This window comes from Astyanax mexicanus, chromosome 21, assembly GCF_023375975.1.
Source record: "Astyanax mexicanus isolate ESR-SI-001 chromosome 21, AstMex3_surface, whole genome shotgun sequence".
In the NCBI taxonomy this organism is placed as follows: Eukaryota; Metazoa; Chordata; class Actinopteri; order Characiformes; family Acestrorhamphidae; genus Astyanax; species Astyanax mexicanus.
In genome coordinates, this window is record NC_064428.1 from 17021399 (window position 1) to 17034657 (window position 13259).

General features: G+C 36.9%; 1 protein-coding gene across 1 annotated transcript in view; it reads right to left on the reverse strand.

Moving 5' to 3' along the window:
• myo15ab (myosin XVAb) overlaps window positions 1-13259 on the reverse strand; it is a 70528-nt gene that overhangs the window by 9123 nt on the left and 48146 nt on the right. The window contains exons 38-55 of the mRNA XM_049469476.1: window positions 13043-13199; window positions 12851-12944; window positions 12113-12221; window positions 11297-11418; window positions 10135-10194; window positions 8886-8961; window positions 8578-8693; window positions 7211-7329; window positions 6456-6597; window positions 5601-5712; window positions 5397-5471; window positions 3889-4094; window positions 3341-3459; window positions 3181-3250; window positions 2489-2561; window positions 2251-2324; window positions 878-960; window positions 617-747 (exon numbers count right to left, since the gene is read on the reverse strand). Of these exons, the coding sequence (XP_049325433.1) occupies window positions 617-747; window positions 878-960; window positions 2251-2324; window positions 2489-2561; window positions 3181-3250; window positions 3341-3459; window positions 3889-4094; window positions 5397-5471; window positions 5601-5712; window positions 6456-6597; window positions 7211-7329; window positions 8578-8693; window positions 8886-8961; window positions 10135-10194; window positions 11297-11418; window positions 12113-12221; window positions 12851-12944; window positions 13043-13199 (1938 nt within the window). The remainder of the gene's footprint in view (window positions 1-616; window positions 748-877; window positions 961-2250; window positions 2325-2488; window positions 2562-3180; window positions 3251-3340; window positions 3460-3888; window positions 4095-5396; window positions 5472-5600; window positions 5713-6455; window positions 6598-7210; window positions 7330-8577; window positions 8694-8885; window positions 8962-10134; window positions 10195-11296; window positions 11419-12112; window positions 12222-12850; window positions 12945-13042; window positions 13200-13259) is intronic.

Genomic DNA, 13259 nt, shown 5'->3' on the forward strand with positions numbered 1-13259 from the left:
ATTTCCCCATTTAAAGGTGTCCTTCTGCTAAAATCCACAAAAAAACACCACCAGTGAAGTACAACTGAGATAGGTAGGTGTATGTTTAAAACAGTTAAACATACACCTATGTTTAACTGTTATTTAGCTTGCTCTCTTGTGTGAGAAGTCCCGGTCCAGAAAGTTAAAATCCACCCCAGGGTTCCAACTCCCTGGACGGCTCAGCCACCACCCCCCAAAACCCCGGGGTGTATTTTTACTGTCTGGACATGGACTACCCACTTCTGTGTGCAAGTAACTATAGGTTTAAATAGGATCTCCGGAGGATTTGGAGTTTTACAGAGACTCTAAGACTAGGTCAGTGGCTGAACTGCACTTAGCAGGGTATTACACATGTTGTAAAGTAACATATGACACTGCAAAGACCGTTATTTGTGTTAAATGTCTTTATTTTAAAACATTTCTAATTGTTGTCCGTCTCTCTGCCTTGCAGTGCTGTTTTATCCAATCAGAGGTGATAAGTTTCCATGTATGTATATTCATGAGCAAAAGTCGAAATCATATCATTTCTCTCCTCCCCCCCTCACTCCTCCATCAGATTAAAGTAACCTCATTCTGACAGCAACACAAATTCTACCTTGAAATAGAGCTCCTGGACTTTTGTAGGCGTCCTGTAAGAATTTGACCAGGAAAGGTTTCAGCACTTCTGAGCAGCGGCAATATGCTGTGAGAGTGTAGAGCAGACGCCATCCCTTCTGAGAGCTATCACTGAAAGAGAGAGAGAGAGAGAGAGAGATTCACAAACATATATACACATACAGATATATACATACAGATCTCATAGTAAATATTCTTATGTCCAAGGAATAAGAGTATAGTTCACATTATTGTATCTTACGTTTTGGAGCTGGTGTTGGCCGTGATCTGTTTTAAAACTTGGCAGTATGCTTCATCCCTCATCAGCCCGTACTCCCCAATCAACTGTAAAAGTGTAAAATAATTTATTGGTATATCATAAATCAGCATCAGCACTACTTTAAATCTGCTTATTCATTGTTTCTTACCAATTCAGTGTTTTTGGAGTATTTTTGTGATGCTTTGTTGGCATTCAGAGCATTTGTGAGGTCAGGGTTTTGGATGATCACCAACCCACCTTATCTACAACTCCCAAAAGTATTGGATGCATCATCACCCCATACTTCACAGCTGTTAAAGGGCATTGTACCCCTCTAGTCACACATGGCATTAGGCATGGTGCCATTAGGGGAATGTTTATTTGCTTCAGAGAGCCCTATTCTATTGGCAATGCTTTTAAACACAGTGTATATGTGTGTGTGAGTGCATTTGCACATCTATGCTAGCAGCTAAATGCTAAATTCATTAGATTGAATTTCCACAAACACACACTGCAAATATGTATACTAAGTTACATCCATTGCTGCCAATGGCTTGTATATTATAACATCCATAGGCAAGCATTACCAATAGGAAGGGATGGTCTGGAGAAGCAAAGCACTGGCTAGAGGAGTATACAGCCTTCAGAATTATAGTGTAAAGATGTGCAGCTGTGATCTCTGGAGTGATTTAGTTCTATTAAATGTCTTTGGGATGAGTTGAAGTGCAATCAATTCATCAATCAATGTGCTCCAGTGTCTACCCCTCTCAAAAGAGCAGAGACTGTGAGCCCTAGTTTAGTGATCTATAGCATACTGGTCAACTGCAGATCACGCAGCTGGATTAAGGGTGTGTCCATGTGTCTTTCTTATCATGAGGGCACAAAAAATACACCTAGCCCAGCTTGAAATGTACAAAAAAAGGGATGTACTTATTCTCTTAATAAATCATGGGTGTGTTTTGGGTGTGATGTAAAATAATCCAATCAGTGTGTCAGTTGTCATTCCCTCTCTTAAGAGGCAGGTGAGCTCTGACTTTGGCACATTTGTATCTTAACAGTGTGGCACTTTGTAAATGGACAATTGACTGTTGTCTAGGTTCATTTCAGTCAGTGGCGCACCTGTGATTTCTGCCACCAAAATAATAACATGCCAGTAATTTACCTGAACACACCTCACTTCCAGACCACTACACCCATCAGTGTAGATTTATTCCTAAACTCCGACACTATTTTAACAGTGCGAGTGCAAGGCGTGAAAATACACTGTTGATGGTGCTGCTGACCTTGCGCAGGGTGTATGATAGGGCCCTGAATCTCTATTCTCTTGACTTTGGAAGAAGCAGTGGATGAGTAATTGTCCACAAAAGTATCTTTACCTTCAGAAAGGTGCAGAGTACAAAATGTTCCGATTGGCCTCGGAGAGGATGGTCCCCCATGAACTTCATTATGGCTGAGCAGACAAAACAAAAAGTGTTGTCAGACAAGTTCTGACAGAGGGGCAATTACTTTATATATAACTTTTATATTAAATCCAAAGTTGTCTACTTTATAGCAAAAAACATAATAACTACCTTTAACATTGCAATATATTTAAAGGAACTGATCTCTACTCACCCAGGAAGATATCTGAAGCGACTCTGTTCATGTTGGGGTCATTGAACTCAATTAGGGACTCCTGGATCGGGGTCTGAAAAAAAAATGTAAATGGTTGCAATACAGAGCCAAAAAATAAATATTGCCTATAGCAGGGATCGGAAATTAAGTTTGGCTGTGGGCCAGATATTTTCCATTACGTGGCGGGCCACAAAAATTCTGTTTCTGGAAATGTAAAGTGTAATGGGATAGAGTGCTACAGACTAGAAGCTCTCCAGCCCAGAGGGTTGTTGAACCCAATTGCAGAACAGTTGATCTCAAAGCAGGTAAACCCAAGAAGAAAGAAAACAAATATATAATATAATATTATAATGTGTCGTCAGGATTGTGGTCCAATATACTATCGCTGCCCCGGCTAGTGAACTGGGACAAGGCCGGGAAAAACGCCCTTATAAGGAGATAGGGTGATAAACTGAGAACGGGTGAGAACAATAAGTAATATCTGAAGTTATGTTGTTGTGTTTCCTCTAATGTTAGGATTTTTACAGCTGTTGCAGCAGGTCCAAACTGAATCCATTTATTAGAAGGTGTGTCCACAAACATTTGGACATATAGTGTACTTTAAATTAATTTATAGGGATATACATTAATATGCATAAATTAGATTCACAGTTTAAGGTTTGTGTGTGTGTGGGGGTTTCTGTGTTTGTTACCTTGCTGAATTTGACCATTTCTGCTGGATCTTTCCCTTTGCCCTTCTTCGATTTGTCTCTGAATGAATCACTGAATACATGGAATACATAGAAAGATTTAACACAGGCCTATCAACCTTGAGATCTAGATTATACCTATGTTTAGGTTTATGTTTAAAACCTTTTGCTCCCATTCGACTGTCTGAAGTATTTCTTGGCAAACTCCACCATGTTGTACTGACTGTCCAGAAGGATGCTCCCCTCAACTTCAGGATTACCAAAATCACCAAATTCATCGCCCTGTAGTAAGACATGCAGATTGTTAGTAAAATTCTATCTCACCATAGTGATTAACATCTTTTAACACTACAGAACATTTTTGTCTGTAGTAAATCCGTGCTAGAACAGATATTGTTCCTGCACCCTCTACTGCAGCATTTACACACTTACACACAGCATATTGTCACTTTTATCATAATAACTATAAAAAGACACAGAAACAGACCCTTTAGAGAAACTACAGATAAAGCCAGAGAAACTGGAGAAAACTGGTACAGGAAAAGGTCTGGCTGACTCACATGGCAACAGCACCTTTAGCTCAGCTTAATACTGGGCTAAGAGAAAAGTGAAGAGAAGAATTCGAGGTCTGACATGGGGAAGAAGTTAGCTAGCCTATTAATACTGTTTATCATGCTGTTAGCAGTATGTATTACAGATTAACACGCAGACCTCTAGTGTTGGGTCCAGTTCGTGTGCAGCAGCACTGGATGCTACAGCGAGAGCGACAGCTCCTGATGCCACCATTCGGCTCTGTCTGTCCGTCGGTTCACCTTTCCTCTCCACAGGCAGACTCAGAAAATCTGGAGCTGCAACAGGAACAACGCAGTCGGATGGAAACGCACCACTGCGACCCATCACTGCTCCAAACCTCCAGCCTGGAACAAACAAAATTTGGTTAAATAAAATTACACCAATTTTCTGCCAATTTATGTGTTTTAGAGTTAATTTGTGATATTTATAACATTACTTGTAATATTTATGATATATGCATGTGGGTGTATGTGTCGTTTATAAGGCCTATAGAATGCTTACAACACTGCTAATAAATATTTAGACAAAAGTATTAGCTTAAAGCATAGCAACACCTTAGTAATTACATAGCAAAAACATAGCAACAACTTAGCAACCAACTCCAAATGTGTAGCAACAATTTAGCAATCACGAACTCTACCATAGCATCTTCCCAGTAGCTAATTAGTAACCTCATAGCAACCATTTAGCAACATCTTAGCAACCAAGTTCTATACCGTAGCAACATGTTAGCATTAACCTAGCAACAGCTTAGTGTGGGAGCTTATAAATAATTGTCTGATGGTGATTATCCAACATTCTGATTTTCTTGTCACTAAATGCAATTCAATCCTCATAGAAATCACCTTCCCTGGACAGTAGAGACAGTTACCCCAACAAAAACATGAGATTACCCTGGATGGACAGTGTTTTCTCTCTGACTCCCTCTGCTGGCCAACACTCACTTAGTTTTAGCACTTTTGCCATTGCAGATCTTCTACTACACCCATCTGAGGAACTCACAGTAAGCTGTCTTATCTTTCTTAAGTGTAAGAACCTCTTGTGATCACCGTCTTCACTATGAATGCACTAAATATTTGGCAACTACAATTATTTGTCCAGAAAAGACGAAAAAATAAGTAAAAAAGCTAAATAATTTGTACCAATCTGTAATGGTCAGGCAGATCACAGACAGAGATGGCTTCCTGAAGGGGTCATATGCAGAGTCATGTGATTGTGTGGGCTAAATTGTATATTCTGTCAGAATCCGACTCCCCTTCACGTACACACTCCCCCAACAGCAGAATGAGTATGAGAGATTATCCTCAGTTTATTTTTATTTCTGTTTATAAATAAGGGTTTATCTACTGTTACAGTAAATAAATTAATTCCAGCACCAGAAAAGGAAGTTGGATCTCGGCACCAATTCTTCACCGATTCTCTCTGGTTTGTTTAAAGACTGACTCAACTTCCTATAATTATTTCGAAATTTGTGACCCTTTCACACTTAAAAGTACTCCTCTTTGTTAACTAGTTTGTTAACATTAGTGTAGTTAGATGTGCTGGACTATGTAGTAATTGAAATCAGTCTAATCCAGCGCTCTCACTAAGATCCGATACAGTTAAAACATTTGTTTTAGTTTTCTCTGTTATTAAACACGTCTTACCAAAGTCTGCTGTGTCTCTCTTCATTTCCTCCAGGTAGATGACCTTCTTTTTAACCACACATCCATACAACTGACCTAAGGTAAAAAAAAAAAAAAAAAAAACAAGTAAGAGTTTAAATATATTATATTTTATATTTATTATACTATATATTAATCAAGCACTTTCTTTACAGAAGCAGTCAAAAGTTTAACAGTGTGTCTTACCCTCCTCTAATCCGTCCATGGCTTGTAAACGAATGATGTCTCCTTTATGGAAGCTCAGCAGAGCTCGGTCCTCTGTGATATAATTCCTTTCAGCTACAGCATATTCAGAGTCCTGCAGAGAGAAGGAGAACAAGGGGCAAATATTTCTCATTTGTTAAAAAGATATATTAAAGAGTAAAACGTACAGTTTGTTGACATGTACTTAATTGTTTTTAATTATTTGCAGATAATATTATCAATGAATTTGTGATGAAATTCAAACTGAGAAATTGGAGTATGCTCTTTGCATGAATGCAGAAATTCAATGATCAGATTAATGAATAAATGTATGCACTCTGGTAAAATAATAGGGTGGTAAATGTGCTTGTAAAACTGCATCTGAGCATTTTTCTACCAACCAAAATTATTACTAAAATAATTATTAAATAAGCCTGAAGTAACAACTTAAATATTCAATAAATTAATTATATTACATATATAATAGAGGAACATTTGGTTTGTAAAATGGTCTCTACTGTCCAAACATTTGAATGTATTTATTAAAAGGGATGTCCACAACCATATGTAATGTAGGTGCAAGAAACATGACACCTAGTTACTGTTTTCAAGTCTGTAAACTATGCACAAATCAACTATACTTTTTCTGTCTATGGCTGGACTGCAAGAAATGAAAATAGATCACACAAAGTTTAAATGGATTGTGGATATAAAAAAAAAACACTTTAGGTCTGTACAAGGACTAAGGTCTGACTAGTAATAATCCCTGCTATAGATAGTTTAAGCCAGTGGATTATTGAAAATGAAATGAATTGTGGAAAGAAAAAATGAAAGAAAGGAAGGAAGGAGGCAGCAGACCTTCTTGAGCTGGGAGATGAAGAGGTCGACCAAGTGTTTGATCTGTGGAGCTTTAGCTGAGAAGAGGATCAGCTTCTCACTCATCAGGTTAAACTCCAGCATGTTTGGAGATGGGATGGTCACGAATAGAATATCAGTGTAGCTGTGGGACAGAGAGATAGAAAGATGATAACATTAAAGATACATCTTAGTCATGGGTGTAATGATACAGTGTTTTTTTACTGAAATACAACATATGTCTTTGGCACTGTGTAAACAAATATTGGCTTGTTTTCATGTTAATGATCAGACTATCGTCAGTGTGCCTTATAATCCTGTGCACTTTATTAATACATTTTACCAGTCAGGTATTAAGGAGCAGTAAAGCCACTCTGCTGAAGTTCAGTGTTATACAGGAGTTTCAGTGAAGTTTCTCCAGCACCGAGTCTGAAGCAGCATTAGCAATAGGTGCTAACTAGGCTAAGGGCTAGCCCCTATGCTGTTCAGAGGCAAGTATATCGGACTGTATCCTGTGCATTTGCCATGTTTAAACAAGCTCTCATTTGACTTTAAAAGAAAATGTTTTTTTTTTTTTTTATTACAGTTTTGTTTACTTAGCTTACCTTTACTTAACTCTGTAACCCATCCTCCCTAAATTCTAAACCATACAGATGAAGATTATATACAGGCCAACACTTCAGTAGCCTTTAGCCTCTATACTACATATTTCTACATGTAGCATCAATTTCACAAACTCTAAAATCAACCCTGTGTACCTGTAAGGTCGAAGTACTCTGAAGTAATCTGGAGCTGTGGTGCTGCTTTTTACTGTTTTCAGAAGTTTGATACCAGAGTGAGACACCGCCAGCACCTGAACTCCAGTGCCCACACTGCCCTGCAATCCACACACACACACACACACACACACACACACACACACACACACACACATAATGAAATGTTGTGTATGTAAATGTACTAATGACATATGTAAGTTATATTATTACAAAAAATAAGTTGGTAAAAAAATTACAACTAAAAAAAGGCTCTCAGTTAGCCTGTAGATCCAGTACATTCATAGGCAATATGACGGACATATTCCTGGGAAATCCTTGCTGTGTATTTTTGTTCAATTAGTTGATTAGTATCGATTATATTTGTCTTGCCTTCCATTTAGTGTTCCTACTAGTATGACCCCTGATGCAGTGCATGTTTTACTGCATCTTGCCAGCTAAACTTTTAGGGACCTAAACAGATTTTACAGAAGACTTTGATAGTTTATGTACCTATATAAAATTACAACGAATTTTATAGAAGATTTTTACACATGCATGATGTTATTTTTCAGGAAAAATATCAGGACACTTAAATATGTAATCAATGTAAAGATTATCAGAATTCATATACTACTTTGAATTTGATCATATTTTGATCAAAAATGTAATTGATCTATTTTTATTGTGAGAAAGAATGACAGGGATATGTTAATTCTTTAATTTAATAAGTAATAAGTTAATTACTTATGTCATTTGTTTATTTGTCAGTATTTACTTATTTTTATTATTAATATTTATAACATTAATAATACAATAATATTTATAATATTAACATTTATAGTACTGCACAATACTTTGGCCAATCACATGATCAGCCCCTCTTCTATTTGCTCAGTCTTAGTCAGAGTTGCAAGGTTTTTGGGCTACTTTTAATATTTTCCACAGCTGGCAAAAAAACTCCAGTGCAAAATGAAATTTTACTGTGTTGTGAAATGTCTGTGGCAACCATAGATATCAGGCTAGTTTTAGCTTTTGAAGGGCGGGATTTATACAAGATTTTGGGGTGGATAATTTTTGTGAATCTATTAATCCTGCTCCCATAGAACGTCTCTGATGAAGATATAGCTCATGGTAGACTCACTCTCTGCTTTTCTTTATCGCTCTACAGTTAATGAGCTGATGCACAGTGAGTATGAATGTTGTCTTGTCCCTTATCTGGTTTGTGTTAGTCATTTTTGGGGATACAGAGAGTGAGTCGGGTGTGTGAGCCTATTACTCCTCACATTTACCTATCTGCCTGAGACATGAGTGAATGTTTATTTGGGCAGCAATCTGTGGGTAGCTGTTAATTTCACATAAGTACTCACTGAAGCAGGGAAAAGACGAGAAAAATAAATATCCCATGATTCCCGAGCAGCCGCCACCACAGCTTTCTTTACACTCTCGTCCTGAATATCCGCATTCTGATCAATTTTGTGTTGCGCTGTGAAATCAAACACAGAAACACATATTCAAAATATAAAGGCAATTTAAGCTGTGGCATAAACAGGCTTGGGGTAAGAGGAGAAAAAGAAGGAAAAGGGGGTAGAGTGAATAAAGGACAAAACTATATCTCAACAAGACAATTACACGGTTCTTAAAAAAAACATCATCTTAGAACCTGAAAGTCACTTACTGAACAAAGCCTTCATCTTCAGTCGCTCTTCTTTGGTGATTCGAACGCAGGCTTCGGAAAACGTGTCTGTCACAATCTGAGGAAAAACAACAGCAGTGTAAAATATAGACAATTTTACAATACAGGACAACTGATTCATTAGGAACAAAGATCAGCTCAAACTAGTGCTGCAGCTATTGAATATTTTATTAATCAGATATTCTACTGAAAATTGATGTGATTAATCGAATAATCAGATACAATATTTTTGCTTACTTAAAGAACAATTATAAATACACAAGAGAAATTTCACTTAATAATGAACAAGAAATAGTTTCCTCACACTGTGCAAATCAACAAACTGTTATGAATAGCGATGCTCATTGCTACATTACACCCCACCAACAGTCTATTTTAAAGCCTTGTGCCCGCACCTTTAAAATATCATATGAGTTTAGGAATATAAAACTCTGAAAAAAATTAAGAGACCACTTCATTTTCTGAATCAGTTTCTCTGATTTTGCTATTTATAGGTATATGTTTGGGTAAAATTAACATTGTTGTTTTATTTAAAAATATATATAATATTAAATTGTCATTTAGCATTTATTTGCAGAAAATGAGAAATGGCTGAAATAACAAAAAATATGCAGAGCTTTCAGACCTCAAATTATGCAAAGAAAACAAGTTCATATTCTTAAAGTTTTAGGAGTTCAGAAATCAATATTTGGTGGAATAACCCTGATTTTTAATCACAGTTTTTATGCATCTTGGCATGTTCTCCTCCACCAGTCTTACACACTGCTTTTGGATAACTTTAAACCACTCCTGGTGCAAAAATTCAAGCAGTTCAGTTTGGTTTGATGGCTTGTGATCATCCATCTTCCTCTTGATTATATTCCAGGGAATCATTTTTCAGTGGTCCCTTATTTTTTTCAGAGTGTTTATAACCAAACAGATCATATTTCCCCGTCCTCTTTAACTCAAAATCTTTTAATAAACAGGGCATCAGATGACTCTTTTAAAAGACAGTGGCGAAAACAAGGGATTGAAAGAGAAGGAAACTGAAAGGTTTAAAACAGACTATACTGTATCAATGAAACTATGACTGGATCAATCTCAGTTTACTAGAATTGGATATACCAGAACTGTAATATTCTTAATTTATATTACCAAATAAGGATCACATACAGTTAAGCATACATAATCGTTTTTCATACAAAACATCTGAATTTTCCTCAAACTGTAGAGGGCAGCATGGCTCTCTTACCTGTTTGAATATGATGTCCAGCACTAGAGGGTGATTCCAGCTGTCCTTGGGGTAGAACACCTAATAAGAGTAATGTGCTGTAAGATCACACATGACCAAAAAAGCACCCAGAATACATAGCTTATATTTTTTATGTATAAAAATATGCTATACATCTAAAAAGCTACTTTCACTTTGTTGCATCTTTATTTATATGAAACCCATAACTGTCTATTAATATTTGTACAGTGTACAGTGTAAAAGTAGATAAAGAAAGCAAAAGGAGTTGCAGCCAAAGATACTGCAAGTTTTTGGAATGGTGAGCTTGAATTATTCACATGACCTTGTGCAATATTTATTATTTATTGAAGGAAATTATCCAATATTACATATTTGTGAATGGCAAAATGTTATGAACCTTTGCTTTCTGTATCTTAGCCCATTCCTCTGTACAGAACAGCTTCATCTCTAGGATGTTGGTGATTTTCTAACATTAACTGCTTAATTCAGGTCCTTCCACAACATTTTTATTAGATTAAGGTCAGAACTTTGATTGAGCAATTCCAAAACAATAACTTTATTCTTTTTTTTTTATCATTTTTTGGTGATTACAAACATGTGTTGTATAGAGCAGACTTTGATAGATTCTGTTCTTTTAATAAAACAGGCTCCGCCCACTCACACCTGAGTATCATCCCATTTATTGAAAACACCTGACTCTTATTTAAAAACACCTTCAAACTAACTGTTTGAATCCTTTAGGTTCACATACTTTTGTCACTTATGAAATATGAAATACGAAATATTGGATCATTTCCCTTTATAAATAAATTAACAAGTATAATGTTTTTGTTTCATTTGTTTAACTGGATTCTCTTTATATACTTTTAAGACTGACCTGATGATGTTTAAGATCATATTTATGCACAAATATAGAAAATAAATAAAACTTAAAAATAACTGAAATAATGATAAAATTAATATAATGTCCACTACAGCGTGGACTTTGCCCACAAAACACTGCATCTGCCCCTGTGTTAAACCTATTGGCTAGACACTCTGAAACATTTTCCACTGACTAGACCAGATTCAGACTTTTATTTTTCAGTGATCTGTCACCTAGAAAAATTAATAGTCCAAATAATACACTTAAAATATTTAAGACTTTAATATAAACACAAACCTCTTTCCTGAGGAAGATCTTCCAAGGTACATTTGTGTATGTGTAGTGTTCTTCAGTGCTGCTACGATGGAGCTGTGTTTGAATGGTTTCTAATTCCACTGGCAGATCTCTGGACACTGGATCTGGATAAATGGTATTAAGAAAAAGCAATAAATGCTAGAAACAAGGTGCCTTTACCCAACTTTTTAGATGCGGCTGAACCAAAAATAAAAACAAATCTTCATCGAAAATGGTGCATCACTTACTCTGTAACAAAAATAGACCTCTTCATTTAATTAAACTCATTGTTCTCTATTTTTGCTACAGAGTGAGTGGTGCCCCATTTTGTTTAATAAAAACAGCAAAAAAGCTAAAGCAATAAAGGTTTCTATGATTAAGACTGCAACTTTTAAAACATTGATTAATATATATTTTTGATTTATTTAAAAATAGCAAAATAAACTCACCTCTGAACAGCAAAAGAGCTAACTAGCGCTTAGCACGGGTAATGCTAATACTGTTCCAGCATTGCTAGCCCGGGTTTGCAGTAGGCTACAGGCTCATAATACTCAACTCTGAACTGCAAAATAGCTAGCACCTAGCGTGGTTAGCAGCTAATGCTAATACTGCCCAAGTCTCGAGTCTCGGTGCTGGAGAACTAAACTATAGAACGAAACTATAAAGCTGTACTTCAGCAGAGTGGCTTAACTGCTTCTTACAACCTGACTGGTAAAATTCACACATATGGTGCATTGGATTATAAGGCACACTGATGATTTGGGGGAAAATTAAAGGATTATTGTGATAAAGGGAACAATGTGTATTTAAATGTCTTACCGGGTGGGGGTGGCATATATAGTGGGGGTTCTGGTGCTTTCTTCTTTGTGCTCTTAGTTGGTTTAAGACCGGGTTCTCTTGATCCAGGTATTGGAGCTGGGGCTATTCTCTACATACAAACACAAAAAGAATGTTTTGAGAAAAACTGAGTGACAGGCTTTAGCACAAGAGGTGTCAGCTTAATATGACTTGCATAAATGGTGAAGGATGGAAATTAGTTGTCAAGGCAGCCCCCCTGCCTAGATAATGCTGCAGGAAACCCTGCTTTTATCACCACTAACCAGATATCCCTCTCCAGAGTATACCAATGACCCCAGTACAGTGAGTATCAGAAATCATAGCACATGTACAGAAACAACAGTCAGAAAGCTAAATGAATCACATAATGGAGTCGTTAATATTTGATATGTAGCCCCTTATTGTTTTGATTCCACTCTGTGCTCCATAATGCAGTTCTCCACAGGAATTTGCAGACTCTTTTAGCTTGAGGCTGGAGTTCTGCAGTGTTTAAAATAAGGCTAATTCCAAAAGTAAAGTAAATTTCATATTCACAGAAAATTTATGGAACATTACAGAAGCCCTGCACGATGATGCATTAACAAGTTTGCCTGGCAAGGTTAATGTATTATCCTGCCCCACCCTCAATTGTTTTCGCAATCAAATTATTATATTGGACAGTGATCATAAACCAGTATCAGACCAAAATAACACTTTTTTAACACTCTCTATAATTTGCACCTGTGGTGGAGGTGGGTTATCCATCTGGGATTGTAGAATCTGCATGGCTTCATCGTGGGGATTCTTCTTTTTCACAAAACCTTTGCGTTCCCTCCTGAAATACAGAAAACACCACGTAGTAGTTCCATTCTTACAAAGACACTGCGCACACCATAGTATCCAACAGTAGCAACAGCACCAAAAACAACTCACCTCCTATTCTCCGGCGCTGGCTCTGGGGGTGGGGTTTGGTACTGTCTGATGATGTCCTTTATGTTGTGGCTGGGAACAATGTGCTCAGAGTTGGAGAGAGAATATTTAACCACTTCTGTAGCTGGAGCTGGAGGTTCACGCTTTGGTCCAGAGATTGCTTAAAAAAGAGAGAGAAACAGAGATAGGTATTAAACACACAAACGCACACACACTGAAT